The sequence below is a fragment of the Leptopilina heterotoma genome, unplaced genomic scaffold, assembly GCF_015476425.1.
Source record: "Leptopilina heterotoma isolate Lh14 unplaced genomic scaffold, ASM1547642v1 Lhet_23, whole genome shotgun sequence".
Classification (NCBI taxonomy): Eukaryota; Metazoa; Arthropoda; class Insecta; order Hymenoptera; family Figitidae; genus Leptopilina; species Leptopilina heterotoma.
In genome coordinates this window covers 947,961-975,914 of record NW_025110948.1, presented here as the reverse complement: position 1 = coordinate 975,914, position 27,954 = coordinate 947,961, and the positions used below count along the sequence as shown (strand labels likewise).

Genomic DNA, 27,954 nt, shown 5'->3' with positions numbered 1-27,954 from the left:
ATATGTCATTTTTTTTCCCTTAATTTTTTCTATTACTAAAATAAAAATACAATTTTTTATTTCAAAAAAATCAAAGAAATTAAATAAAAATTCTCAAATAGAGAAGAAAAAATTTTTTTTCAAAAAGAAATGAAATTTTTGTTTATTTAAATTGTAATCGAAAAAAGGTCGTGACCTTATTCAATATATGAGCTATTTTCGAATTATATATACACGGTATCGTGTGTGTGACAAGTCGTTGAAATCGATGAGAAAAATAATTCATCTTTTATCATATATAATTTATATATGAGAGAATGATGAACATTCAGTGACCTAATTTGTGTTTAACGTTATTCTTTGGATAAATAATAATTATATAAGAATATATAAAAAAAGAAGAAGAAGAAGTTGCAAATAAATAGCGAGAAAGTAAATTTATTGCTTTTGATACAAATGCCGACACTTTCTGCGGTGCAATGACATTTTAATGAAAATATTCCTATTAGAAATTACAATTATGAACAAATTTCATAAATAATTATTGAAAATTAAATGGAGTGCACTGAATATTTAATTTCAATATTGTCCTGAAAAAAGGTAATGTCATTTTATTCACAATTATTTCCAAATTGTCAATTTTGAGGTTAGAAATCGTGTTCGCTCTATAATGCGAATTACGTTCAAAATTTATATTTAGAGAAAATGTAATAAATATTCTATATTGTTTTTCAAAGTATTTAATTTTATGATAATGGGATATAAATTGATATTCCTGGAATATCCATGAGTATCTAATTCTTAATAATTAGAAGATAATTCCAGGAGTATTCGGAAAATCCCGAATATCCGTTTTATTAGAACAAGATTAGAATATTCTGGAAAAATAAATTTTGCTAGTATCGTAAGAATTTATTTTATATTTTATTATTATTTATTATATTTTTTATTTTTAGTATAAAAACTCTAAAGGCTCTAAAGTATTAAAACACTATTTTGGAGTTATTTTTGTCAAGGTTTATAGTCTATTGAATCATTAAAATAATTGTACACAATTTACTTATAGAGAGGGAATAAAATACAATTCTTTAGAAGGAGAACATGGATGATGCTGTGATTGATGTGCTCGAAAGAGCTGGCAATCAAGATCCTAATGTTTTCAAACCAGCTGTGCAAACTTTACGACAATGGGAAACAGAAAGAGGTTTTTACACCGCTCTGTTTGTAAGTTAATTTATTTATTTCAAATAAAATGACTTATTGGTAATTTTTTTTTTGGTGAAAAAATACCTTTTTTGTTTTATTTTATGTCAACTTTTTAAGCTCGTATATCAGCTCATCTTCAGAGCATAAAACTACATTTAAAAATATTAAAAATTAAAAGGAATAAATTATTTATGGTATAAATAAATAACTTTTTTAACTTAATAAGAAAATATGATTGCGAGAAAAAAAAGAAGAGAAGGTGTTTCAAATACATTTGAATTTCTAAAAACAATTAGGTTTTCGAGAAATTTAAATTCAATTTTTTTAAGTTGAAATTTGATGAAATCGAATAGAAAATAATTAAGTTTGTCAAACACTTTCATTACAGATTTTTTAAAAAATCGAATTTCCAATGAATTTTAATTTAATACTTGAGATATAATAAATTACATTAATTTAGTCATTTTTAATTAAGTAGATTATTTTTAATAAGATATTTTTGTCAGTACTAAAAAACTGGTTTCCTCATAGGTTTTAGAAGAAATTTATGAAACATAGTCAAAAGAAAGATCTTCAAATTTTTAATATGGTATAATATATAATATAAATTTGATTTAAATTAAAATCTTTTTAAAAAGTTGAAATTTCGAAAAAATTTATTTAAAATTCTGAAAAACTAGAGTTTATAAAATATTCAAATTCTATATTTTTAAAAGATAATTGAATTTTCTAAGAATTTTTATTTTATATTGTTATATATTAGATAAAATTCTATTTCCTAAAATTCTATTAAAATTTATTGAATTTTTCAAGATTTTTTAAGTATTTTCAAAATAATCTAAGAAATTCTGCTACGATAATTAATTTTATTTTTAAAAATAGATAGACATCCTTAAAATTTTTGTTTTCATAAATTATTATTCTTTTTTTGATAATTCATTTCCTATTGAATTTCATTTCATAGGGATCAGGGAAAAAGTTCAAATTCTGTCTGGAAATCAGGGAAATACGAAATTAAACTAAACAAATCTTTCAAAAATTATTTATTGAATCATTTTTTAAGATAATTAAATTTTTCAAATATATATCTATAATAAAAATCATTTTGAATAGTTGAAGTTTTGTAAAATTTAATTGAAAAGAATGAAGTTTTTTCAAATATTTTGTTAAAATTTTTGAAAATCAACTTTTAAAGAGTTTTAATTTAAAATTAATTGAATTAAGTATCAAAAATTTTAATGGAAAATCTTTAAATGTAAATGTAAAAATGAAAATATTAATATGAAAATTAGCTTCTAATTTCTTAAAATTCAATATTTTCAGTATTTTCAATTAAAATATTTCTGAAAATTCAAATACATACAAAAAATAACAATTTAGAATTATTTTTAACATTTTGGAGAAAAAAATCATGTTCAAATAATTTCATTAAAATTCATCTAAAAATTAATTAGTTTTTTTAAATTATACAAAAATTCTTTTGAGAAATTCAATTATTTTCGAAAAATTACATTAAAATATTTTTAGAAACTACTATTTTTAATTAAAATTCTTCAAAAGTTTGATTATTTTTATTTTTATTTATAAAAAATTTAATTATTTAAAAAAATTGAATTTTTGTTTTTAAATAATGAAATTCGAAAAAAACTATCGGAAAATTATTTAAAATAATTGACGTAGAGATGAAGTTTAGTTAAAAATTGTGGAAAATAATGAATTCAGAAAAGGTTAAAGTTGTAATTATTAGATTTTACTTATTTTCCGTAAACTTTTCTATTTTTCTGTAAAAATAATTTTGTCAGGGAAAATAATTTTAATGTCAGTAAATTGTCAGGGAAATTTCGTAAATTGTCATCATAATTTCGAAAAATTATGAAATAATAAAAAGAAATTTTGTTATCTATATGAAATTTGTTTTAATATATTTTATTGGGGGAATTTTTTCAGAATGTATTTTCAAATCACAGTCTCCATGTGAATATCAGATGGCTGGCTGTTTTATATTTTAAAAATGGTGTCGACCGTTATTGGCGCAAAGGTGCTCCCGGGTAATTAGAATTTATTTCTTCCTTTCACAAATTATAAATATATTCTGTAAATAGTTTATATAAATCTTATTTCAAAAGTTGTTAATCTATTTAATAATTTTAAAAGCAAATTTTATTGAATTTTCTATATAAAATACAAAAAAATGCTTTTTGCAAATGTTTTTTTTTTATTTTTAAATCTTTTTAGTTAGATAGTAAGTTATTTAATTAATTTAATTTAACAGCGAAATTGCCGAGGATGAAAAGGAATTTCTACGAGGTGGTTTAATTTCAAGGTTTGACGAACCTGTTAATCAACTCGCTATACAAATTTCAGTGCTGATCGCAAAAATTGCAAGGTAAAAAAAAATGTGGTCTTTTTTTCTATTTTAACCGTTTTTTCAGTTTTTTCGGTTTTTTCTTAAATGCATTAAATTTATTAAATTTCATTAATAACATAAAATTAATGAATTAAACATAAATTTAAAAAAGTTAAGAAGATATTTAAAAGTAGGAAAGTAGAAATTTTAAAGGAGGGAAATAGATATTTAAAAGTAGAAAAGTAGAAAATAAAAAATAGAAAACAAAAAGTAGAGAATTATTAAAAAATACCGAATAAGATTGAAAAAAAAAATATTTTACAGATTTGATTGTCCAAAAGTGTGGAATTCATTGGTGCCAACATTATTGGAAGTGATACGTGGACAGGATCCACTGGCACAACACAGATCACTTTTAACTCTCCATCAAGTTGTTAAAACATTGGCCTCGAAACGATTAATGTTCGATCGCATTCTCTTTCGTGAATTAACCACAAATGTGTTCAATTATATTTTGAATTTATGGAATACGTACACGGAATCGTTTCATATGCTAGTGACGAACGGAGGTGACATCAATCAAATTCAAGAGACATTGGAAAAGGCTTTATTGTTATTAAGGATATTGAAAAAATTAGTTGTCAATGGATTTCCAAAGCCCTCCGAGTCACAGGACGCAATGCTGTTTCTCAAAGTTATTTTCGAAAAGGCTAAAATTAGTCTTGAATGCAGTACGTGTATTTAATTTTACTTTTCCAATTTATTAATTTATTATTAATTCAAATTAATTAATTTCAATAAATTTTGTTTGAATTTAATTTCATTTAACAAGTTTGTAATTTAATCTATTTTCCTTTTATTTTCAGGAAAAACACTTCAATCGAGAGGCATACAAATGATCGTGTGCGATAAATTTATAATCCAAGTCACCAAAATTCTATTAGAAGTTTTGGATATGCATCCATTTTGCTATGTTGAATTAATTCCCACGTCTTTGGAATTTTCCGTATTTTATTGTTTCACTGAAGCCGGACAGAGTCTCGCCTTTGAGAGATTTATTATTCAATCTTTAAATTTAATGAAGTCTATTTTACTTGCTAAGGATTACAGAATAGGAAAATCATTTGACGGTATAATTTTTTTTCTATATTAAATTTTCTAAAAATAATTCTAATTTATATAATTATCATAACAATTGTTTATTTTCTAAGAATAATGCTAATTTATATAATTATCATAATAATTGTTTATTTTCTAAAAATAATTCTAATTTACATAATTATCATAATAATTGTTTTAGTAATTTATTGTACTTCTTTCTAAATTTCTTTCATTCATTCGTTTTTTGTTTCTATTTCAACAAACGTAATGCAAATTTCTTTTGCTTCATTTCAACAGACACGAAAAATCCACTAATGCTACGAGCATATCAATTGAAACAAGAATTTTTTACCCCTGAAACGTTAAACGAAATTTGCAAAAGACTAGTGACACATTATTTTCTATTGACACCGGCGGATCTCGAACTTTGGGACTCTGATCCTGAAAATTTTGGTAATTTCAAATTTTACTTAAATCTATTTTTAAAATAAAAGTTTTAAATAATTTTAATAAAATTTAATTTAATTTCAATTATAATATAAATTTATTTTTTTCAGTCTTAGACGATGGAGGCGAGTCTTGGAAATACAGTTTAAGGGTAAATTTTTAGAAAATAAATTATTAAAATTCTTCAACAAAAATTTAAGTTCTTTAAAATTTCAATTCATAATAAAAATTTTCCAGAATTTCAATTATTTACAAATTTTTAATAAGTTTTTAATAAAATTATTAATTCTTATCAATTATTTTCAAATATAATAAAATTCTTCGCAAAAATTCATTTATGTTAAAATTTTTTTTAAATTCTCTTCAAAATTTCAATTATCTTTATAAATAATAAAATTCTTATCCGAAATTGAATTATTTTCAAAAATTTCAATAAAACTCTTGGCAAAATTCAATTATTTTCAGGAATTTTAATAAAATTCTTTGCAAAATTCAATTATTTTCATAAATAACAAAATTGTTTAAACGGTTTTAATTACTCACATAAATAACAAATTATTTTCATAAATAATAGAACGCATCTCAGAATTTTAATTATTTTTAATACAATTTTAAACGAATTCGTCACAAGAATTCAATTAATTAAAAATGTTTGATAAAATTCTTTATGACAATTAAATTTTAAGTAACTTGTTTATTTTCGTATTTAAATAATTGAAATCTCGTAGAATTTTCTGATAAAAATTGATTTAAAAATTAATTTCCGAATAATCGATTTATTATTAATGAATATAATTGAATTTTTGCCACGAATTTTGTTACATTTTTTTTTTAATAATTGAATCTCTAAAAATTTCATTATTTATGAAAATAACAATTATTGCGAAAAAATTTATTAAAAATTTGTAAATAATTGAATTCCTGTGAAATTTTTTTTTATTTTATGAAAATAATTAAATGTTTGCGTAGAATTAAAAATTTTTTTTTTAAATAATTATAATAATTGAAATTTTGACGAGAATTTTTTAAAATTTTTGAACGTAATTGAATTTCTGAGAAGAGTTTTTTATTACTTGATGGAAATTTACGGACCTAGTTCAAGCCCTGTTATTTTCTTTTTTTAATAAAATTTCTAACTTTTTCGTTTTTTTTTTCCTCAAGCCCTGTACGGAATCGCTGTTCATGACAATTTTCAATCAATTCACGGAGGTTCTCTCCGCAGTTTTGGTTGATTTAATGCAAAGACATCATCAACTTGTGGATCCAAATGATTTCCATGCAATTTTAATGAAAGACGCGGTTTACAATGCCGTTGGCCTTGCAGCATTCGATTTATATGATGAAGTCAATTTCGATCAATGGTTCTCGACAACGCTCAAGGAAGAGCTCAAAATAAAGAGCAATCATTACAGAATAATAAGAAGGCGAGTCTGTTGGCTTATTGGTCGATGGACATGTAAGTCATTAGAAATTTTATTTTTTTCACTCAATTAAATTAACAATTTCAAATTTTCATCTTTTTCCAAAATTACCAATTTCGTAATTTTTTGTTAGTTAAATTCTTTATTTTATTATATTCTCATCAAAAATTTTGTTTTTCTTTTTTTTTTAAATTTTCTTCGATTTTTTTCTTCAAATTTTGTTTATTTTTTTAAGGTATAAAATTGAGTGTTGAATTAAGACCCGAACTTTATGGATTAATGGTGGAAGCCTTGAGTCCTGATGAGGATTTAGGTGTTCGATTAGCTGCGAATGACGCCTTAAAACTTGCAATCGATGATTTTCAATTTAATACAGAGGATTTTTCGCCATTTTTGGAACCGGCATTTTCGTTATTATTCGCTCTTCTCAAGGAAGTTAACGAATGCGACACAAAGGTAGAAATTATACTGAAACTTTTAATTATATTTTATTATAATTTCGACAGGTTCGACTGTATTTATAAAAAATATTGCCGATTGCCAAAAGTTAAAAGAAAAAGAGAAAATGTAACGTTTCATTTTCTCTCATTTTCTAACCCAATAAAAATAGTAAACAAAATAATTTTAAAAATACAAATAAAGAATAATTTAGTAATAATTAAAATTAATTTTTTTCCAGATGCGTGTGCTTTACGTTCTGTCTTTTATGATCGAAAGGGTGGGAAGTGGAATAAAGCCGCATATTTCTGCGTTGAGCGGATATCTTCCTGAACTTTGGCAACAATCAGAGGATCACAATATGTTGCGTTGTGCCATTGTCTCCACTCTTGTTCATTTAGAAAAGGTTTTTATTATTAAAAAAATTTATCTAATAGAATTTGAATTCTAATTCGAATTAGAATTCGAATTAGAATTAAATAAAGTAGAATTTTAATAACGTTTAAATTTAAATTTAAATAAATTTAAAAATTGTTTTCTTTCTAATTTTACAGGCAATGGGAGCGGAAAGTAATGTTCTGGAACCTTTTGTCGTTGGGGCAATTGCTCTAAGTTGTGATGTGAATCAAGAAGGACATGTATATTTATTACAAGATGGACTCGAACTTTGGTTGGCTCTTGTTGAAAATGCGCCAAATTTAACGTCCAATATTTTGGGTCTCTTTCAAAATATGCCTTCACTTCTAGGTTCGTTAAATTTTTTCTCATTCTCTCTAATATTTTCTTGCTGTTTTCGTTAAATTTTATTCTTGAATTTTTCTTCCCCATTTCATTGATTATTTATTAAAAATATCTAAAAGTATTTATAAGAAAAAAATTAGTCAAACTTAAAAGACTAAAATAATTTAAATACTTCGGTAAATTATTCTCTGTTTGCCCTTTTTTTGTATATAATTTAAAAAAAAAAATTACTTTTTTCTTATTATCATATTTTTAAAACTTTTCCCCAAAAAAACCCTTTTTACAAATATCGAGAAAGTTTCTTTGAAAATTCGTTTTTGAAACTAAAGAAAAAATGACAAATTTGGAAAATTATTTTTTGGAACAAAAAATTTTGGTACGATTTCTTTTTCACTAAAATTTTAACTTTGGAAAATCGTTCTTCATTTTAAAAAAATGATTATTTAACCATTTTTTATCAGAGGAAAAATAAGAACTTGAGTTGTATTCGGACAATTCGTTTATTTTTTTCAAAAATTTCGTTGAATAATATATAAAATTATTATACTAAATTATAGAAAGCTGATAAATTGTTTTTAAATTTGCTAATTTTTATCGGTTTTTTTAAATAATAAAATATTAGAAAATATTAGAAAATATTTTTTAATGAAACTGTGAATAATTTGCTTCCAATCGAATGGAAAGTAAAACTAAAATTATTCCTAATTTTGAATTTTACAGTTTTTCAAAATTGTGAATAATTAAAAATGTTTATATTTTATTAAGTATTTTTAAATATTTAAAAAAAAAGTAAAGGTAGGTGATATTTTTAAATATTTAAAAATTTTTCGATAAATAGAAAATATTTCTTTGTTAAAAGCGCAAAATTGTAATTTAAAAATTTCCATTGTCTTCTCTATTCTGATTAAAGTGTTAATCCCTATATCTATTAATAGTGTCTTAAATTTTATAAATATTGTTATTAATAATAATTTGAATTTTCAAATTTTTATTTTTTTTTGTAGCTTTAAATTTATTTTTCGAAAATAATAATAAAAAATAATAATAATAATATTAATTATAATAATAAATTTAACTACGAATTGAATAATTAAATATTCGTTTAATTAAATTCTCATCAAGTAAAACCTGACTTTCAGAAATGTCATCAGAATATTTGATTTCGTGTTTGTATATAATACAAGGATATGTATTTCTAAGTCCTCAAGAATTTTTGAGAGAAAACGGTCCAGTGATAATGGAGACGTTAAGATCAATTCTTGGAGATTTGAGATCAGAGGGAACTTTAGCAATTATGCGACTCCTCGAAGCATGTCTCAAAGCATCGCCACAACAAGCGACGCACGCAATCAAACCTCTACTTCCACGAATATTCGAGTGAGTATTATTAAAAAATTATTTCGCTTTTTGTCTTTATTATTTATTTATTTATTTTCTTTATTATCTTCGAAAGAACAAAAAATAATAATTTTTTATTTGTTTGCAGAGGCGTTTACAAGGGCGAAGAATATCCTCAAGTAATGAGCATGTATCTTTCCATAATGGCTCGAATTTTTCTCAATTCACGTGACATGTTCGTTGAAGTATGTCAAATTTTAATATATTAATTTCCATTTTTTAATATTCTTCAAAAAAAAAAATTATTTAGAATTTTTTATTTAATGTCCCCGAAGTTAGCGTCAAAGCTCAGCGTCAAAAATTATTTTCCGTTTTCAGAGATAAAATTGTCACTAATTTCGCTTCTTTCATTCAATTTAGAAATTAAAAAACAAGACACTTTTTTTATGGAAAAATTTCGAAACGTTACATTTTTCGATTTCGTAAAAAGAAATTTTTTAGCGTCGACGCTAAATTCAGAGACTAATTTTTAAGATGAAAAAAATTAATTACTTAGTTAAAAACAAACTTAAATAATTTTGTACTACAAATATTGATGTATGGAATTTTTTTCCAATTTTCAATTTCAATATTGTGGTAAAAAACAATAATTCAGGTGATAAGGGAATTATCGAGACAAATTGGAGGCGATGTGAATGAAGAAAAAGTTCTTGGGCAAATAATAAAAGTTTGGATAAATAAAATGAGTCTTGTACATCAACGTGATCAGGAGAAATTATTGGCTATTGTACTTTGCTCGTTTCTTGATGCAAGCAGTCCTCCCAGCGTTCTGCAATATTTTCCGCAAATGTTGACAAATATTGTTTATACGTTAAATGACATTTCAAAAATGGACGACATGAATTCTCCAGTAGAGTGAGTATTCTAAAAGAAATGTTTTTTTCTTAACTGTCTTTTTTTTTATTAATTCATATTTTATATTAATTAAAATTTTTGTTGTCTTACTTTTTCAAGTTCATTAATTTCTGATGACGATCGTACACCATCGCAATATGAAGAAGCAGAATATGAAACTGAACATGCAAAGCGAAAAAAAGAAATCGAATCAAATGACGTTATGCACAAAGTATCATTGAAGAATTTTCTTCAAACGCAGGTAAATTTATTTAAATTAATTTAAATTTATTTAAAAAGAAAAATACTATTCTAAATACTATTCTAAATACTAAATTCTAAATACTTCTAAATACTAAATACTATTCTTCATGTTTTATAATAATTAAAATTCTTCAAAATTATTTTCATCATTTCAATTAAATTATTATTTTCTAGAATTGTTAATTTTTTTTTATGAAAATTGCTTTTAATATTCAATTATTATCTAAAATTCTAACTAAAAATCATTTATAAAATCAATTTTTATTAAAAAATTCTACTAGAATTCAATTATTTAAATACAAAAAATACAATTTATTGAATAATTGAATGTTCCTTAAAATTCAATTCTCATAAAGAATTTTATCAACAAATTTTTAAATAATTAAATTCTTTGGATGAATTTAAATAAAATTTTTAAAAATAATTACATTTTTCGAGAAATTTAATTAAAATTGTATTAAAAATAATTGAAATTCTGCGATGCGTTTTATTATTTATGAAAATAATTGAGTTTCTAAAAAGAATTGTAGTATTTACGAAAATAATTGAATGTTTGTAAAAATTTTATTATTTATTAAAATAATTGAATTATTGAAAAGAAATTTATAAAAAATTTGTAAATAATTGAATACCTGTGAAATTTTTATTATTTTACGAAAATAATTAAATGGTTTGCGTAGAATTTTATTAAATTTTTTTTAAATAATTGAATTCTTTTGGAAAATTTTATTAAAATAGTACATATTAAAAATTATTGAATTGGGGAAATTTTTTTACATAATTGAAATTTTAACAAGAATTTTATTAAAATTTTTGAAAATAATTGAATTTCGGAGAAGAATTCTAATGTTTCTAAAAATAATTGAAATTCTGACGAGAATTTTTAAAAATTTTTGAACGTAATTGAATTTTTTCAAGAAAATTTATTACATTTGAAAATAATTGAATTCTTGCGAAGAAATTTATAAAAAAAAAAATATGTAAATAATTGAATTCCTGTGAAATTTTTATTATTTTATGAAAATAATTAAATGATTGCGTAGAATTTTATTAAATTTTTGTTTAAAGAATTGAATTCTTTTAGAAAATTTTATTAAAATAATAAATATTAAAAATCATTTAATGGAGGAAAATTTTTGAAAATAATTGATATTTTGCCAAAAATTGTATAAAAATGCAAATTTAAAATAATTTTTGACTGTAATTTTTAAGAGCGCGTCACATATATAATAATAATTTTAATTATATTGAAGCTAATAATTTATTATTTTTCCAGTAATTAAAAACAAAAATTTCATTACTATAACACTGGATTTATTTAAAACATACACTTTTTTAATTTTAGCTAAATTCCTTGAGAAGAATTGTAGGAGTTAATCAATTTGATCAAATGATGCACTCGGTTAGTACGGATATAAATAAACAACTAAAGGAGTACATATCTCTGGCAACGTAAACTATACCGCATGTGGCAAAAAAAAAAAACGAAAAAAAGAAAAAGAAAATGGTAAATATTATTCAAACAAATCACTCCATAATTATGTAAAAAGCTTTACGTACTCCATTGTAAAACGGTCCTATTTTACTGTATTATACTTCTTGTTTAATTGTACCGATAATGTTCATAATAAAAGATGAATTCAAAGTTTTATAACGTTTTATATAGTTTTTTTATCAAATTTAATATTTTATGTGCGAATTTCTATTTCCATTCAATTTCCAAATCAAAAATAAACAATTTTGATACTTTCTGGTTAATTATAAACCATAGGAAATATACAATAACATCTAAGATAATACACCTAGATCCAGATCTAGATAAATTATCTTAAATAGTATTTAAAAAAAATAGAAAAAATTCCTTTTTTAACCTTAGGGAAAAATGCATTTTTTAAGTCTAGGAAGAAAGAATTAATAAGGTTAGTTCAAACAAAATGTTTATGAATTAGGCCTAATAAAAGTTTATAAGTAAGAGTTATTAAAAATTAGGTCTAAGAAAATTCTGTATTAGGTTTAATAAAAATTAGGTCTAATAAAATTCTATGAATAAAGATTAGGTCAAATAAAAGTCCATGAAATAGATTTAATAAAAATTAGGTTAAATTAAATTTTTTGAATTAGATTTAATAAAAATTAGGTCTAATAAAATTCTATGAATGAGGTTTAATAAAGATTAGGTCAAATAGGAGTCTATAAAATATATTTAATAAAAATTAGATCTAATAAAATTCTATGTATCAGGTTTGATAAAAATTAGGTTTAATAAATTTCTTCGAAACAGGTTTCATAAAAATTAGGTCAAATTAAGTTCTCTAAACCAAGTGTAATAAAAATTAGGTCAATTTAAATTTTATGAATCAGGTTTCCTAAAAATTAGGTCAAATAAAATTCTATGAATCAGGTCTAATAAAAATTAAGTCAAATATAATTCTATAAACCAGGTTTCATAAAAATTAGGTCAAATAAAATTCTATGAATCAGGTCTAATAAAAATTAAGTCAAATAAAATTATATGAACCAGGTTTCATAAAAATTAGGTCAAATAAAATTCTATGAACCAGTTTTTCTAAAAATTAGGTCAAATAAAATTCTGTGAAACAGGTTTCATAAAAATTAGGTCAAATTAAATTTTATGAATTAGATTTAATAAAAATTAGGTCAAATGAAATTCTGTGAATCAAGTTTAATAAAAATTAAGTTAAATAAGAGGCTATGAATTATATTTAATAAAAATTAGGTCCAATAAAATTCTATTAATCAGGTCTAATAAAAATTAAGTCAAATATGATTCTATGAACCAGGTTTCATAAAAATTAGGTCAAATAAAATTCTATGAATCAGGTCTAATAAAAATTAAGTCAAATAAAATTATATTAACCAGGTTTCATAAAAATTAGGTCAAATAAAATTCTATGAACCAGTTTTTTTTAAAAATTAGGTCAAATAAAATTCTATGAAACAGGTTTCATAAAAAGTAGGTCAAATTAAATTTAATGAACCAGGTTTCATAAAAATTAGGTCAAATAAAATTCTATGAACCAGATGTAATAAAAATTAGGTCAAATTAAATTTTATGAATTAGATTTAATAAAAATTAGGTCAAATGAAATTCTGTGAATCAAGTTTAATAAAAATTAAGTTAAATAAGAGGCTATGAATTATATTTAATAAAAATTAGGTCCAATAAAATTCTGTGAATCAGGTTTAGTAAAAATTAGGTCTAATGATTAATGAGGTCTATGATATAAGTTCAATAATGATTAAGTTAATTAATATTTAAGAAAATTTATACAAATAGACGTAGGTCATACGAATTAGGCTGAAAAAAGTTTAGGTCAATAAAAATTAAGCGTTACCATCTTCAATTTCCATGAAACTTGTTTAATATTCTAACATTTATAAATTAGGTCAATTTTGAATTAGGTAGAATAAAAAATAGTTGAAACATAATACAAGGCTCAAAATAAGGCTAATAAAATAATTTTCTCCAAATTTCTATTGTAGGAAATGAAAATTAGGTTTAATTCGCTTTAGGCCAATTAAAAATTAGGTCAAAATCATATCAAAATAAAAAATTAGTCAAGAAAAAAAATTTCCATATAAATTTTTAACGGTATTTTCAAATTTTTTCTTTGACCAGAATTTGAGAACGGAAGTAAAAGAAAAAAGGAAAAATTGACGTTAATTTAAGCGGGAAATTCAAATAAACTCACAAACGGAAATAAGTGTTGCACTCTCACGGAATGTGAGTAAACTCTTCAAACAGCTGTTTATTTCTACTTTGTGTGTCGGTGTCAGAACTCAGCAGGAGGGTTAGATTAACGTTCTTTATTGAATATATTGTCGAATAAAAACAGTGTCTACTGGTAAGTAGAATAAAAATAATCAAATATTTTTTTACTTTTCATTATACCCTTTAAAAAACATTAATTAATTTAATAAGGAAAATAAAAAATTGGAGGCAAAAAGGTAGGTTTTTTTTTGTATCATGCATGACTGGCTATGTACACTTGGTGTCTTGATAATTATTAATTTAATTATCTTCAATTGATTATTATTTTCTAGTCATTATTTTTCATTTTTGCCTCCCATTTATTAATTATCTTCATCTCAATTAAATGAAATGATTCATTTCTTTTTATCACGAGAGAATTTTATTTCCTTTTTGCAAAAACATTTTTTATTATGAAAAAAAAAATTCACGAGTATAAAGTCTAGAATAAAATGTTTTGTTTTTGTAAGAAATTAATTTTTCTTAAATTAATATTTATGGAAAAATATTTTTGTGGAAAAGAAAAATTTGAATTTAAACTAAAATGGCAAATTTTTCACCATACTGACAATTGAAACCAAAATATTGTCGACATGTCATGTTGTCATTTTTGATTGGTTACGACATCTGTCAATGAGATCGTACGCGCATTTGAAAAAGAAAATTTCAAAACTAGATCTATCTTGAAATTTCTATTTTTAAAACAATTAAAAAAATATATTTATATAAGTGAATTTTTTTTTTTTTTGGAGTAAAATTAAAAGTAATTGAAAGAAAGGGTATTTTGAAAATGTTCGGTTTTTTGTTTAAATATAAAGGAAATGAATCACTTTTGAGTTAATTTGCAACATACGAGGTTGATAATCGGTCAATAACAAATAATTTAGTGACCAGCTTCCACTGCGTGAGTTACACGCCTGTGACGATAACAATGCCGGTGCTCGAATGAATATTATGAACTTAAATGAAAAATGAATGCTCCATATTTTTTTTATCCATTTTTTTTCCCATTGCCTACGGGGAAATTAGTAATCATCTTGTCATCTATAGTGTGTGTCGTAATGCAATATTTAAAACAAGTAATAATTAACATTTTCAACTGTATTCTCGAATTCATTCAAGTTTTTAAAAATTCCTGACTTTCATTTTATTTTAGTTAATTTTTTAAATCATAAATTCTTTATTAATTATTTCTCTATTTATAATATAATATAATATAATATAATATAATATAATATAATATAATATAATATAATATAATATAATATAATATAATATAATATAATATAATATAATATAATATAATATAATATAATATAATATAATATAATATAATATAATATAATATAATATAATATAATATAATATAATATAATATAATATAATATAATATAATATAATATAATATAATATAATATAATATAATATAATATAAAATAAAATAAAATAAAATAATATAAAATAAAATAAAATAATATAATATAATATCCCACATAGCACGTAATCTTGCAGCAAACTTACGTAAAAAATAAATATATATTTATATTAAACTAAATTTAAATTCAAATATATATAAATATGTATTAAAATAAATATATAATTTATGTGTAATAATTTATTTTAGTAAAATAATAATTATATATTTAAATATTTATATTTATTGTTACATATTTATATTTGTAACAAAGACTGAAATTAAAATTTTATTTCCAAAAAATATTCCCCATCTCTAAATGTTGATGTTTCCCTGATAAGTGGCAAATTAAATTTCCGTGAACACTGGAGTAATTATTCGGAAATTAGATTTACGTTTGCATTTCTAGTTTGACCAAAACTTTCCAATAATTGGAAAATAAAATGAACGAAATTGATCATAAATTCTCAAACGAATAATTTTTGATAAATTTGAATTTTGCTAAAGTTTCTCTCATTTATTTCAAAAAAGAAAAAAAGTTAAAAGAATGTTTAATTAATTGCCATAGTTAGAAAGAAAAATAAAAGAAATAATATATTAAGGTCTGTGAAAAAATATTTACTTAGAAAGAAAATTTAAATAAAAATATTGATTCATGTGGAAAATAGCGAATTTACATTTACCGACAGTTGGAATATTAACAAACATCATTTACAACTGTCGATAATGTAGAAATCTTGATAAAAAAAAGGTAAAATTGAAAAAATAGCTTTAGTACTTGGTTTAGAACTCAAATAAGCGAATAAAAAATATATATTAAAAATATTGTGTCTATATTTTGAGAAATAGAAAAGGAAAAAAAATCTTGTGTAGGTAATAGAGATTTTTTTAAAATAAAAATTGAATTTAAGTTAAGAGAGCTTATCACCTTATCTTTAGATATCTTTCCCATCATATTTGGAAATAGTTAAAAGTAGTTTCTTTAAGTTATGGCCCAATACGTTAATTGTTAGTGCCTGATAAGGTTAATTGGTCTAGAAATGTGTTCTTCATTCCAATCTAATAGTTTTAATGTACTTTTTAAAAATTTACTATACGAAGAAAGAAAAAATCAATATTATTTTTAATTTAATTAATTTTTAAAAAATCGTCATTAGCTAAATTTTAACTTTTGCCAGAATATTGTAGCGCAAAATTTAAATTTCCCGCTCAATTACCTACTTTACCGATTGTGAATAAAGTTTACCGATCGCAATCTACAAATTAGTTCGAAAAATTGGTGCCACCCACACGCGCAGCTTTCGCTTATTTTATTGGCTGTTTCATGACCTTCAAAAGCAACAAATGAAAATGATAGAATATCCCGTGTGGGCGTTTCTACCTCACCTACGATTTCGAGCTAAAGTTCATGCAATAACATTATTAGGGAATTTTGACCTTTAATTATAGTTTATAAACAGAAACCCAATTAATACGAGAGTCAATTTTAGTCAATTTAATTCACCAAAAAATAAATAATATTCTAAAATGTTAAAATTTTTCCATATTATACTAAAAATTAAAATTATTAAAATTAAAATTAAAATTAAAAGTATATTAAAGAAAATAATCAATAAAACGTTAATAAGAACTATTTTCAAATAAAAATAAAATTTTATATTTAATAAATAATAATAAAAATAAAATTTTATATTTAATAAATAATAATAAAAATAAAATTTTATATTTAAAATTCGAATAAAGTATAGAATAATTTTATATATTTATAGAAATTTCTATATGTATGAATGCCTTTTGTCAAATTTTTAATATATTAGCAAAGTACATGGTGTAAAAATTTCTAGTCAGATTAATGACAAATCGGAGTGAATTTGAATAAATGGAAGTCTCGCAATTTTTATAATCTCTGGAATTTAATTTTAATTTTCAGAAAAATTAAGACTCTTGAACTTTTTTTTTAAATAAAAATTCATATGCGGATTAGCACCCGTTGCATCCACTATATATTCTCCGTGGCTTGGTGTATTTTTAGAGAAATTCACCGCAAATGTGGGGGTGGTTTATAAAGCGGATGTACACTCAGTCTCTCAGAGGAGGGCGTACACACTCACATTGAGAGTCGTTATCTTTTTTAGATAGAGATTTGTCGAGTCACTTGACCATATTTATATTATATTATATATATATCATATATTATTATAATAAATAGTTCTTATATTTATATTTTGTATTATTACAAAGAACATAAAAATTATAACAAAACAATAATGTATATTATTATATAGAATATAATATCCATACATTCATATAATATTATAAAATATTTTGTAAATATTATATATGGTATATTATGTATACTACTCTCTAAAAAAAATTCTCGTCAAAATTTCAATTATCTTTAGAAATATTAAAATTCTTCTATACGAAATTCAATTATTTTCAAAAATTTTCCTCTATTAAATAATTTTCAATAATTATTATTTTAATAAAATACTCTAAAAGAATTCAATTATTTAAAAAAATTTTTGAAAAAATTCTACGCAAAAATTTAATTATTTTCATAAAATAATAAAAATTTCACACAAATTCAATTATTTTCAAAAGTAATAAAATTCTTAGCAGAAATTCAATTACGTTCAAAAATTAAAAAAAATTCTCGTCATAATTTCAATTATCTTTAGAAATATTAAAATTCTTCTATACGAAATTCAATTATTTTCAAAAATTTTAATACAATTCTTGACAAAATTTCAATTATTTTCAAAAATTTTCCTCCATTAAATAATTTTCAATAATTATTATTTGAATAAAATTTTCCACAAGAATTCAATTATTTAAAAAAATTTTGAAAAAATTCTACGCAAAAATTTAATTATTTTCATAAAATAATAAAAATTTCACAGAAATTCAATTATTTTCAAAGGTAATAAAATTCTTCGCAGAAATTCAATTACGTTCGAAAATTAAAAAAAATTCTCGTCAAAATTTCAATTATCTTTATAATATAGAAATATTAAAATTTTTCTCCGAAATTCAATTATTTTCAAAAATTTTCCATAGTTTAATAATTTTCAATATCTAGTATTTTAATAAAATTTCCAAAAGAATTCAATTATTTTAGAAAAATTTGATAAAATTCTACGCAAGCATTTAATTATTTCCATAAAATAATAAAAATTTCACCGGAATTCAATTATTTACAAATTTTTTTATAAATTTCTTCGCAATAATTCAATTATTTTCATAAGTAATACAATTTTTATTATAAAAATAAGGATTCAATTATTTTCGTAAATACTAAACTTCTTTTTAGGAATTCAATTATTTTCATAAATAATAAAACTCATCGCAGAATTTCAATTATTTTTAATACAATTTTAATCAAATTTCTTGAAAAATGTAATTATTCTGAAAAATTTTATTAAAATTCGTCCAAAGAAGTTAATTATTTAAAAATTTGTTAATAAAATTCTTTATGAGAATTGAAATTTAAGAAACATGCAATTATTCAATAAATTGCACTTTTTGTATTTAAATAATTGAATTCTAGTAGAATTTTTTAATAAAAATTGATTTAATAATGAATTTCAATTAAAATTCTATATAATAATTCTGTATTACATAAATTGAAATTTCATTAAGTTATTAATGTTTCAATTTTACATGAATTTTAATTAGAAATTTTAAAGAACCTAAATTTTTGAAAATTTAATAATCCAAATTCTTCTGAAATTATTTAAATTATTTAATATATATTTAATTAATTATTAATAGGAATAGACTTATAAAAGAAATTATATTATTTTCATAAATAATAGAACATTTTTATCGAATTTCTCGAAAAAAGTAATTATTCTTAAAAATTTTGTTAAAATTCGTCCGAAGAATTTAATTATTTAAAAATTTGTTGATAAAATTCTTTATCAGAATTGAATTTTCAGAAACATTCAATTATTCAATAAATTATTTATTTTTCTATTTAAATAATTGAATTCTAGTAGAATTTTATAATAAAAATAAATTAAACTGTTAAAATTTCAGATAATAATTGAATATTAAAAACATAGCGTGAATTTTAAGAAATAATTGTATTTTGAAATTAATTTTTTTGAAAAAGTGTACTGCTGACTTATTTTTTTTGAAATCGTTTGAATCCATTTACGTAAAACGATTGAAAGATAGTATATTTTTAACTGATATAAACTATTAGATATTAAAACAATAATTTTAGGATTTAATAACTGAAATTCAGTCAAAAATGGATTTAATAAATGCAAACGGTTTTAATCAGAGCTGAAAGTAAGATTCATTTACGTAATCTTTAAATATTACTAAATTTTATTTATCTATTAAATTTAAAAAATAATTTTTTTCTTTTTTCTATATAGACACTTGCCCTTATTCTTTAATGGTAAAAATATATTTTTCTTTTCCTTCACCTACGTCTTGTTGATGGAGTAAAAGACTTTTTTTTGCCAAGGAAAAAATGATCTTTGTAGGCGAAAAATATTTTCTCTATAATATAAAGAAAATTGACCTTAAAAAAATATGTCGAGAAATAATTTATAAAAGAATAACTTAAAGAGGAAATTTCTCTTTTTTTTGCAGAAGCAAACAATGTATTATCAAGGTTAAATATTTTATAAACAAATGAGATTATTTTACTCGATATATATATATAAAAAGTGCCTTTGTAAAATTATGCATCAGAATATATACATATATAAACGCGCGTAAGAGGAAAATCTGACAGTAGATGCATTCACGTTTATATAAGGGGAAGAAGAAACTCGTTTAGAACCGTTGCTTTCAGGTTTTGAGGATATACTGGTGCGCTTTTCAAAGGAAATGTAATTTATTATAAGCCCAGGAAAGTTGTGCTTTTTTTTGTTGTATTGTTTCCTTAAGTCATTGCGGATATTATAAATGACGAGCTGTTTCATTACTCTAATATATATTACAATTATTTTTTTATTCAACTATTATAAAATATGTGAAATAAATTATTTTTTAGATTATTTCTTTGGAAATAATCTTTTTTAGATTATTTCTTAAATTAATTTTGATTTTTGATATTTTCTACAAGTATGAAAAAAATAAATCTTACTCATCTCTAAATTCGAATCAGTAAAACTAAAAATGTTTACTAATTTAAATTAGTGATTGTCTTTCTGAATTTAAATTAGTAAATTTGATACTAACAAATTAGTAGAAATTACTATTTATTAGTAAAATTTACTAATTGTAAAACCAAATTAGTAAATAAATAATTTCTTCGATTGACTTTTCATCAATTAAATTCTCTTGGAATGAAGGTTCAATTGTATTATTTTTAAAATTATTTACTGACCCAAATATTAGCAAGAAAGAAAACAAAATTTAAAAAATTTTTTTAAACTGAAATATAGAAAAATTTACAATTTTTCATTTTTTTCTTTTGAACGTGATTAAAATTTAAAACATTTAAATAGAAATGAGACACTCGTTAGCGCAGTGATTTCTCTTTCCAGATAAGTAAAAGTATTTAAAAAAATATTTTTCTATTTGAGGCGAATGTATAATAAAAAACGTTCCTTTTGCAGAAAACATTCACTTTTTCATACATATATTTATATATATTTTTTTATTTCTCTTCTTTTCAATAATTTCTGCATCTTGAACGTCAATGTATATTGTTTCGAGTGTTTTTTTTCAACTTTCTGGTTCCCACATTTATACAGATTTTCCTCTGGATTATGCAATAGAATGGAAATTTAAAATCACTCTTCCAGAAATGAGTCTCGAGATTATTTTTTTTTATTTAAAAATACACGTATTTTAAGAATGATTTAAAAATGAATTACAAAAAGTTTAATTTTTTTAAACTTGGAAATATAATACCATATCCATAAAGGTTTCATCAAAATTGAACAATGTCAGCCTTTGGGATGTGTAAATTCTAAATTCATTTTCGAGAAATTAAATTTGAAGTTATTATATATATATTGTGTGTACTGGAACTAGTCGACAGTACAGACAAACTGAATGAAATTACCGTGAACTGAACAAGACAAACTTCTAAATCATTTAAATTTTACTCCTCTCTGCGTGTGGGTATATTTCTCTATTATTTAAATATTTCAATTAAGGGGGATTTAATTTAATTATAATTAATTCACAATGATGGAAAGAAGATATATAATAATTGACGATCTTCTTCTTTTTATTCAATTCGTATGAGAACAAGGTGCTAAAAGCTAATTTGACCCTAATTGATTACCTTGACCCTACCTGACCTACCTTGACTGTATCTAAACTACCGTAGATCGTGGCTTTTATGGTGGAGTGCAATTTTTATTTTATATTTCGTGTTTCATTAATTCCTGACAATTTTCAAATAATGCAATTTTTAGTTTTCGAGAAAAAATTTTATTTATAGTTATACATTTTTGTCGTAAAGTTTGAATAATTTATATAGATTTTTAAATAATATTTTATGAATTTTTTAAACGAATAACCTTCGAATATGAAATTTTAAGAGTAATTTGTAACAAAGCTGCTTCAGAAGTGGAGAAAAATATTGTAAAACTGCCCTGATAGCATTTTTACTTTGATTTTGATTTTCGCTTTCACTTTGACAAATTTCTATTTTCGCTTTCGTTATCACTTTCATTTGGACAAATTTTTATTTTTACATTCACTTTCATTTCTTTTTACTCTCATTTTGACAGATTTTTATTTTCACATTCATTTCCATTTTAAAAAATTTTTATTTTCACATTCATTTTCACTTTTATATTCACTTTCATTTCTTTTTACTTTCATTTTGACAGATTTTTATTTTCACATTCATTTCCATTTTAAAAAATTGTTATTTTCACATTCATTTTCACTTTGATAAATTTTTATTTTCAAATTCATTTTCACTTTCATTTTTTTTACTGTCACTTTCAATTTACTCTTCACTTTAAAAAAAATTTTTATTATCTAATTCACATTCACTTCGTTAGATTTTTATTTTCACATTTATTTTCACTTTCATTTCTTTTTACTTTCATTTTGACAGATTTTTGTTTTCACATTCATTTTTATAAATTTTAATTTTCACATTCATTTTCATTTCTTTTTATTTTCACATTTATTTTCACTTTCACAAATTTTTCCTTTCAATTTCAATTTTCTTTTCACTTTAAAAAAATTTTTATTATCTAATTCACATTCACTTCGTTTGATTTTTATTTTTACTTTCTATCAAACTAGAAGTGAAAATAAAATTTCTTTCAACTGAAAATAAAAATAAAAGTGAAAATTGAAATAAAAATCTATCACAGTGAAAATAAAGGTGAAAAAAATCTATTGAAAGTGAAAGTAAAAATGAAAGTGAAAATAAAACTCTGTCAAAGTGAAAGTGAAAATAAAAGGGAAAATAAAAATCTGAAAGTCAAAATAAAATTAAAATTACATAATATTGAGCCTTGGGCTGTAAAGTACTAATTTATAAAATGAAAAATCGTTGAATAATTTAAATTAGTAAAAAATTTTATATACTAATTTTTATAACTATATTTTGCTAAATATTTAGTTTCTCAATTATTTATAGTTTTTCATTTTAAAAACTTTTTGAATTATTAATTATTAATTTTTTTAAATTTCAATTTAATTTAATTTAATTTAAAATATTTAAAAAATAAAAACAATAAAATAGTCAAATTCTTCTAAAAACTAGTGAAGATTTTTACAAATTCAAAATATTCAAATAGCTTTAAAAATTTTGTTTATAAATTTACTCTTTAAATATTTGGTTTAGTAAAAATATTTACTAAAATTTGAATTAGTGACTGACTTTTTGCTTTTGAATTAGTAAATTTGACTAATAAATAGTCATTTCTATTAATTTATTACTAAAATTTTCTAATTCAAAAGCAAAGTCATTCACTAATTCACTCTCTAATTTTGAATCAGTTAAAAATCATAGTTTTAACTGACAATCAGTGACTGACTTTTTCCTTCTAAATTATTGAATTTTACCAATAAATAGTAATTTCTACTAATTTATTATTAAAATTGACTAATTTCTGTTTTTGAATTAGTAAAATTTACTAATAAATAGTAATTTCTACTAATTTATTAGTAAATTTTACTAATAAATAGTAATTTCTACTAATTTATTAGTAAAATTTACTAATTCAAAAGCAGAAATTCAGTCACTAATTCAAATTAGTAAATATTTTTACTAAACCAAATTTACAGAGTTAATTTATAAACAAAATTTTTAAAAGCTAATTAAATATTTTGAATTAGTAAATTAATAGAAATTACTATTTATTAGTAAAATTCATTAATTCAAAAGCAAAAATTCAGTCACTGATTAAAATCAGTAAACATTTTAAGTAATTCAAATGCAGAGAGGATGACGTACAGAAATTTGAATAGAATTTTTATTTTTTAATAAAAAGAGAGATTTTAATTAAAATTTATTTTTAAAAGTAGATTTTTAATAAAAAGAGAATTTTTATATTAAAAATAATATTCTTTTTAAACTTAAACCTTGTAATTATAAAAAAGAAATTTAAACCGTATTCTTAATGGAATAAAATGAAAAAATTCTTTCTAAGTAATAGAAAAAAATTTTAATCAATAATTTTTTTAAATATTTTATATATTTTTTCAAAACAAAAAAATTTTATTCTTTATTTACAATTTAATTGAATGAATTTGTAATCCAGGTCAAAATTACTCACGGAAGGTTCAATTAAAAATGATATTAAAAATATAAATCTATTAAATAAAAATTCTGTTAAATGGAAATTAAAAAAAAAAAAAATCTACAAAAGAAATCAGAAAAAAATTCTATTCATAGTAAATTTAAGGATTTATTTGTGCGTACTATAATATAAAAAAGAGGATTTCGTTATAAGTGAAAGGGGAGATTTTTCTTTTAAAAAAGGGAGAAAGGTATTAAAAAAAAAAAATGGTGACGTGATATACGAAGTTTAGAATAATCTCCGTATATTGAATTTTATTTTTACCATTCACAATAAACAATTTTGAAACCTACATACCAATAAACAATACTTTTTTTAATTAAAAATCACAACTACAAAATTGTTTTATTTTTTAAATCTTTTCTTTTTTATTCCTTTGTCTCTTTTAATTTAATACTTCATTCTCTTAATTTGAGAAAAAAAAATACAATTTTCCTCTATATGATCAGTGCGATGAAACAAATTTAACGAAATTCCTCATTCGAAGGACAAAATACTAACACCACCACCACCGAGAAATATACAATAAGGTTTTTAAAAATTATTCATATCTTTCATTCAAAATTCAAAATTAGGATTTGATTTGTTTGAAAAAAAAATTTCCAAATAGAAAAACTCGGGGATGATTATGGGGAAAAAAAATAATTTTAATTGTATAAATATTTTTAATAAAGTCAACCCTGAATTTATATTCTTATATATTATATATATGTATATAGTAGGTGACTTTGGAATTTTGTTTCAACAAAATACGCGTTCTTGATGAAAAATATTATTTATGAACACCCTGTAGAGGACGTACGCGTGCCTGAGAGGGTTGGCGCATGTTGGTAGAGAATATAGTCGTGTTCTCGTATCGATCCCAAGCCAGAAAACTACCCCTAGAAAGGCGCAGTGTCCAAAAGACTATCGCGGTGTTCGTGGCACCCACGCGGATAAACAATTATACAATTTTTTTTTCTTGTCCGCCTCGAAAATTTGGTGAGTTTGTCAATTGTTTTTTTGACCCCCCCCAAAAAAAGACCTTATTAGAACAAAAAAAAAAAAATATATAATTATAGAAAAAAAAAACGTGAGAGAAAAAGATTTTCAAAAGCGTGAATATTCTCCGTGACATTGAATCAAGTGAGACTGATATTAAGGTAAGGTTTTTTATCAACTATTTTTCTTTTATTTTTAATCCAATATTTTTTTTTTTCCTTTTGTTCCATAATTCCTTCTTGCGAGGGGCAAAATTTCATCATTTCCGGTTTATGATTAAAAAATAAAAAGCAATTCGGAAATGAGAATTTTTTTTCGATATTCAAGAATCGTTGGTAATAAATTAGTGACTTTTTTTTTATTGTTCGGGAAATTTTTTCGGTATTAGCTTTTGGTATATTTTAGCTATTAGTTTATATATAGGTAAAGAAGGAAATTAAGTTTGATGTTTAATGTCTTAGCCAAAAGTATCGATATTCAATATGGCCAAGATGTCTCTGCTAAAATGCTTTTAAAAGTTATAGTCATAAGTATATAACTATATATATAATAACTATATTTGTAAATATATATATATATATATATATATATATATATATATATATATATATATATATATATATATATATATATATATATATATATATATATATATATATATATATATATATATATATATATATATATATATATATATATAGAGTGAAAGTTACAATTTAGAGATCTAATTTGAAAGCTCACTCTTGATTCTATTTTATACTGATCTCAGTAACTAATGTTTTTTTCACTGGAAACGAAGGGAGAGTTATTGAATTTCCTCAATGAGAAGTTGCAAAGCACGCTGTCCATGACCGTTAAAAAAAAATCTCCTTATAAATGTCACGATTTATATTTAATTTACCCGAAGCCTTAGCAATTTTCTATCTTAGAAACGTGATTGTCAAGATCACACCTTTCAAGTGTCTTTAAGTTATACCTTTGAAGAGCGTCTATTATAGTACCCTCCCCCCCCCTTCAAAAAAAACCATTTAATTTTGATCTTTAGTTTTTATTTTAAATTAAATTATATGGAAAAAAATCTTCATCTTCCGTTGGACCCACTAAAGTCACTTCGACCCGAACTAAGAATTATTTTAATTTTTTATTTATTTATTTTATTTTTAATGTCTTCATGTTTTAATTATAATAATAATAAATAAAGATAATTAAAGATGACCGAGAGATAAAATCATTATTTTATATTATAAGAATATTGTTACTGGAATTTCTTTAAAGTTATTTTCATCATTTCAATTCAATTATTATTTTCAAGAATTTTTAACTAAAATTCTTCTTTCAATCAATTATTTTAATAATTTTCGAGAGAAGTTCTTTGACAATTTTCAACACCATTTGTTTACAATATTCAATTTTACGAAATTTCAATTATTCGTAAATTCTTCAATTAAATATATATTGGAAAATAAAAATATAAAATTTTTTATTGACCTTCTCTGAAGCGACTTAAAGGATTCTTTTTATTTATTATTTCATAAAAAAATAGATTAAGAAAAAATAAAAAAATAATTATTTTCCTCTTTTCTTATAATTTATAGCGATGGATGTAAAAAAAAATTATTAATAGAAAATAAAAACTTCAAATAATTGCAAAAAAAAAAAAAATCCGCCATTAAACTTTTTCTAAAAAATTAATTTTAAGATTTAATTTTTTCTTAAAATTCACGCTCTATTGCTTTTAATATTCAATTATTGTCTAAAATTTTTAATGGAATTTTTTTTTAAATCAATTTTTATTAGAAAATTCTACTAGAATTCAATTATTTAAATATAAAAATAAATAATTTATTGACTAATTGAATGTCTCTTCAAATTTAATTCTCATAAAGAATTTTATCAACAAATTTTTAAATAATTAACTTCTTTGGACAAATTATAATAAAATTTTTTAGAATAATTACATTATTCGAGAAATTTGATTAAAATTGTATTAAATATAATTGAAATTCTGCGATGAGTTTTATTATTTATGAAAATAATTGAGTTCCTAAAAATAATTTTAATGTTTACGAAAATAATTGAATCTCTGTAAAAATTTTAATATTTATGAAAATAATTGAATTATTGCGAAGAAATTTGTAAATAATTGAATTTCTGTGAAATTTTTTTCATTTAATTTGATTTAATTTAATTCTTGAGAAAAATTTTATCAACATTTTTTTAAATAATTGAATTCTATGGAAAATTCTATTATGATCGTAGATATATTGAAAATCATTGAATTGAGGAAAATAATTTAAATTTTGCAACAATTTTATTAAATTTTTTGAAAATAATTGAATTTTGGAGAATAATTTTATTATTTAATAAAAATAATTGGAGTTTTGACGAAAATTTTTTAAATAATTAAATTTCTGTGAATAATTTTATTACTTTTTAAAATAATTGAATTTTTGCAATCATTTGTAAGTTCTCCAAAATTCATTTTTTTTAGTATATTCAACTAAAATCCTTTTTTAAATCCATTCCTTCTAATAATTAATTAAATATATGTTAAAAAAATTAAGTAATTTCAGAAGAATTTGAATTATTAAAATTTTTTTAAAATTTAAGTTCTTTAAAATTTCTAATTAAATTCATGCACAATTGAAACTTTATAAAATTTCAATTCATTTAATACAGAATTATTATCTAAAATTTTAACTGAAATTCATTATTAAATCAATTTTTATTAGAAAATTCTACGAGAGATCAATTATTAAAAAAAAAAAAATAAATAATTGAATAATTGCATGTTTCTAAAAATTCAATTCTCATAAAGAATTTTATCAATAAATTTTTAAATAATTAAATATTTGGACGAATTTTAA

General features: G+C 21.6%; 2 protein-coding genes across 10 annotated transcripts in view; both read left to right on the top strand.

Moving 5' to 3' along the window:
- The first annotated feature begins 185 nt into the window (after positions 1 to 185).
- Positions 186 to 11,827, top strand: LOC122502454 (importin-11). Its single transcript, XM_043612510.1, has 17 exons — positions 186 to 579; positions 1,046 to 1,203; positions 3,133 to 3,233; positions 3,458 to 3,571; positions 3,857 to 4,263; positions 4,399 to 4,662; positions 4,931 to 5,086; positions 5,191 to 5,231; positions 6,242 to 6,536; positions 6,737 to 6,957; positions 7,181 to 7,345; positions 7,494 to 7,686; positions 8,820 to 9,057; positions 9,167 to 9,263; positions 9,674 to 9,933; positions 10,033 to 10,174; positions 11,522 to 11,827. The coding sequence occupies exons 2-17, from the start codon at positions 1,081 to 1,083 to the stop codon at positions 11,630 to 11,632; spliced, it is 2,928 nt and encodes a 975-aa protein (XP_043468445.1). The 5' UTR covers positions 186 to 579; positions 1,046 to 1,080; the 3' UTR covers positions 11,633 to 11,827.
- Positions 11,828 to 13,909: 2,082 nt separating this feature from the next.
- The window catches only part of LOC122502457 (endophilin-A), a 59,707-nt gene continuing 45,662 nt past the window's right edge, over positions 13,910 to 27,954 (top strand). For 8 of the 9 annotated variants that reach the window (XM_043612517.1, XM_043612519.1, XM_043612520.1 and 5 more), the window contains exon 1: positions 13,910 to 14,042. The gene's annotated coding sequence lies outside the window, so the exon portion shown is untranslated. Of the gene's footprint in view, positions 14,043 to 24,993; positions 25,249 to 27,954 lie in introns of those variants that run through there. The other variant, XM_043612515.1, reaches the window with a different exon arrangement.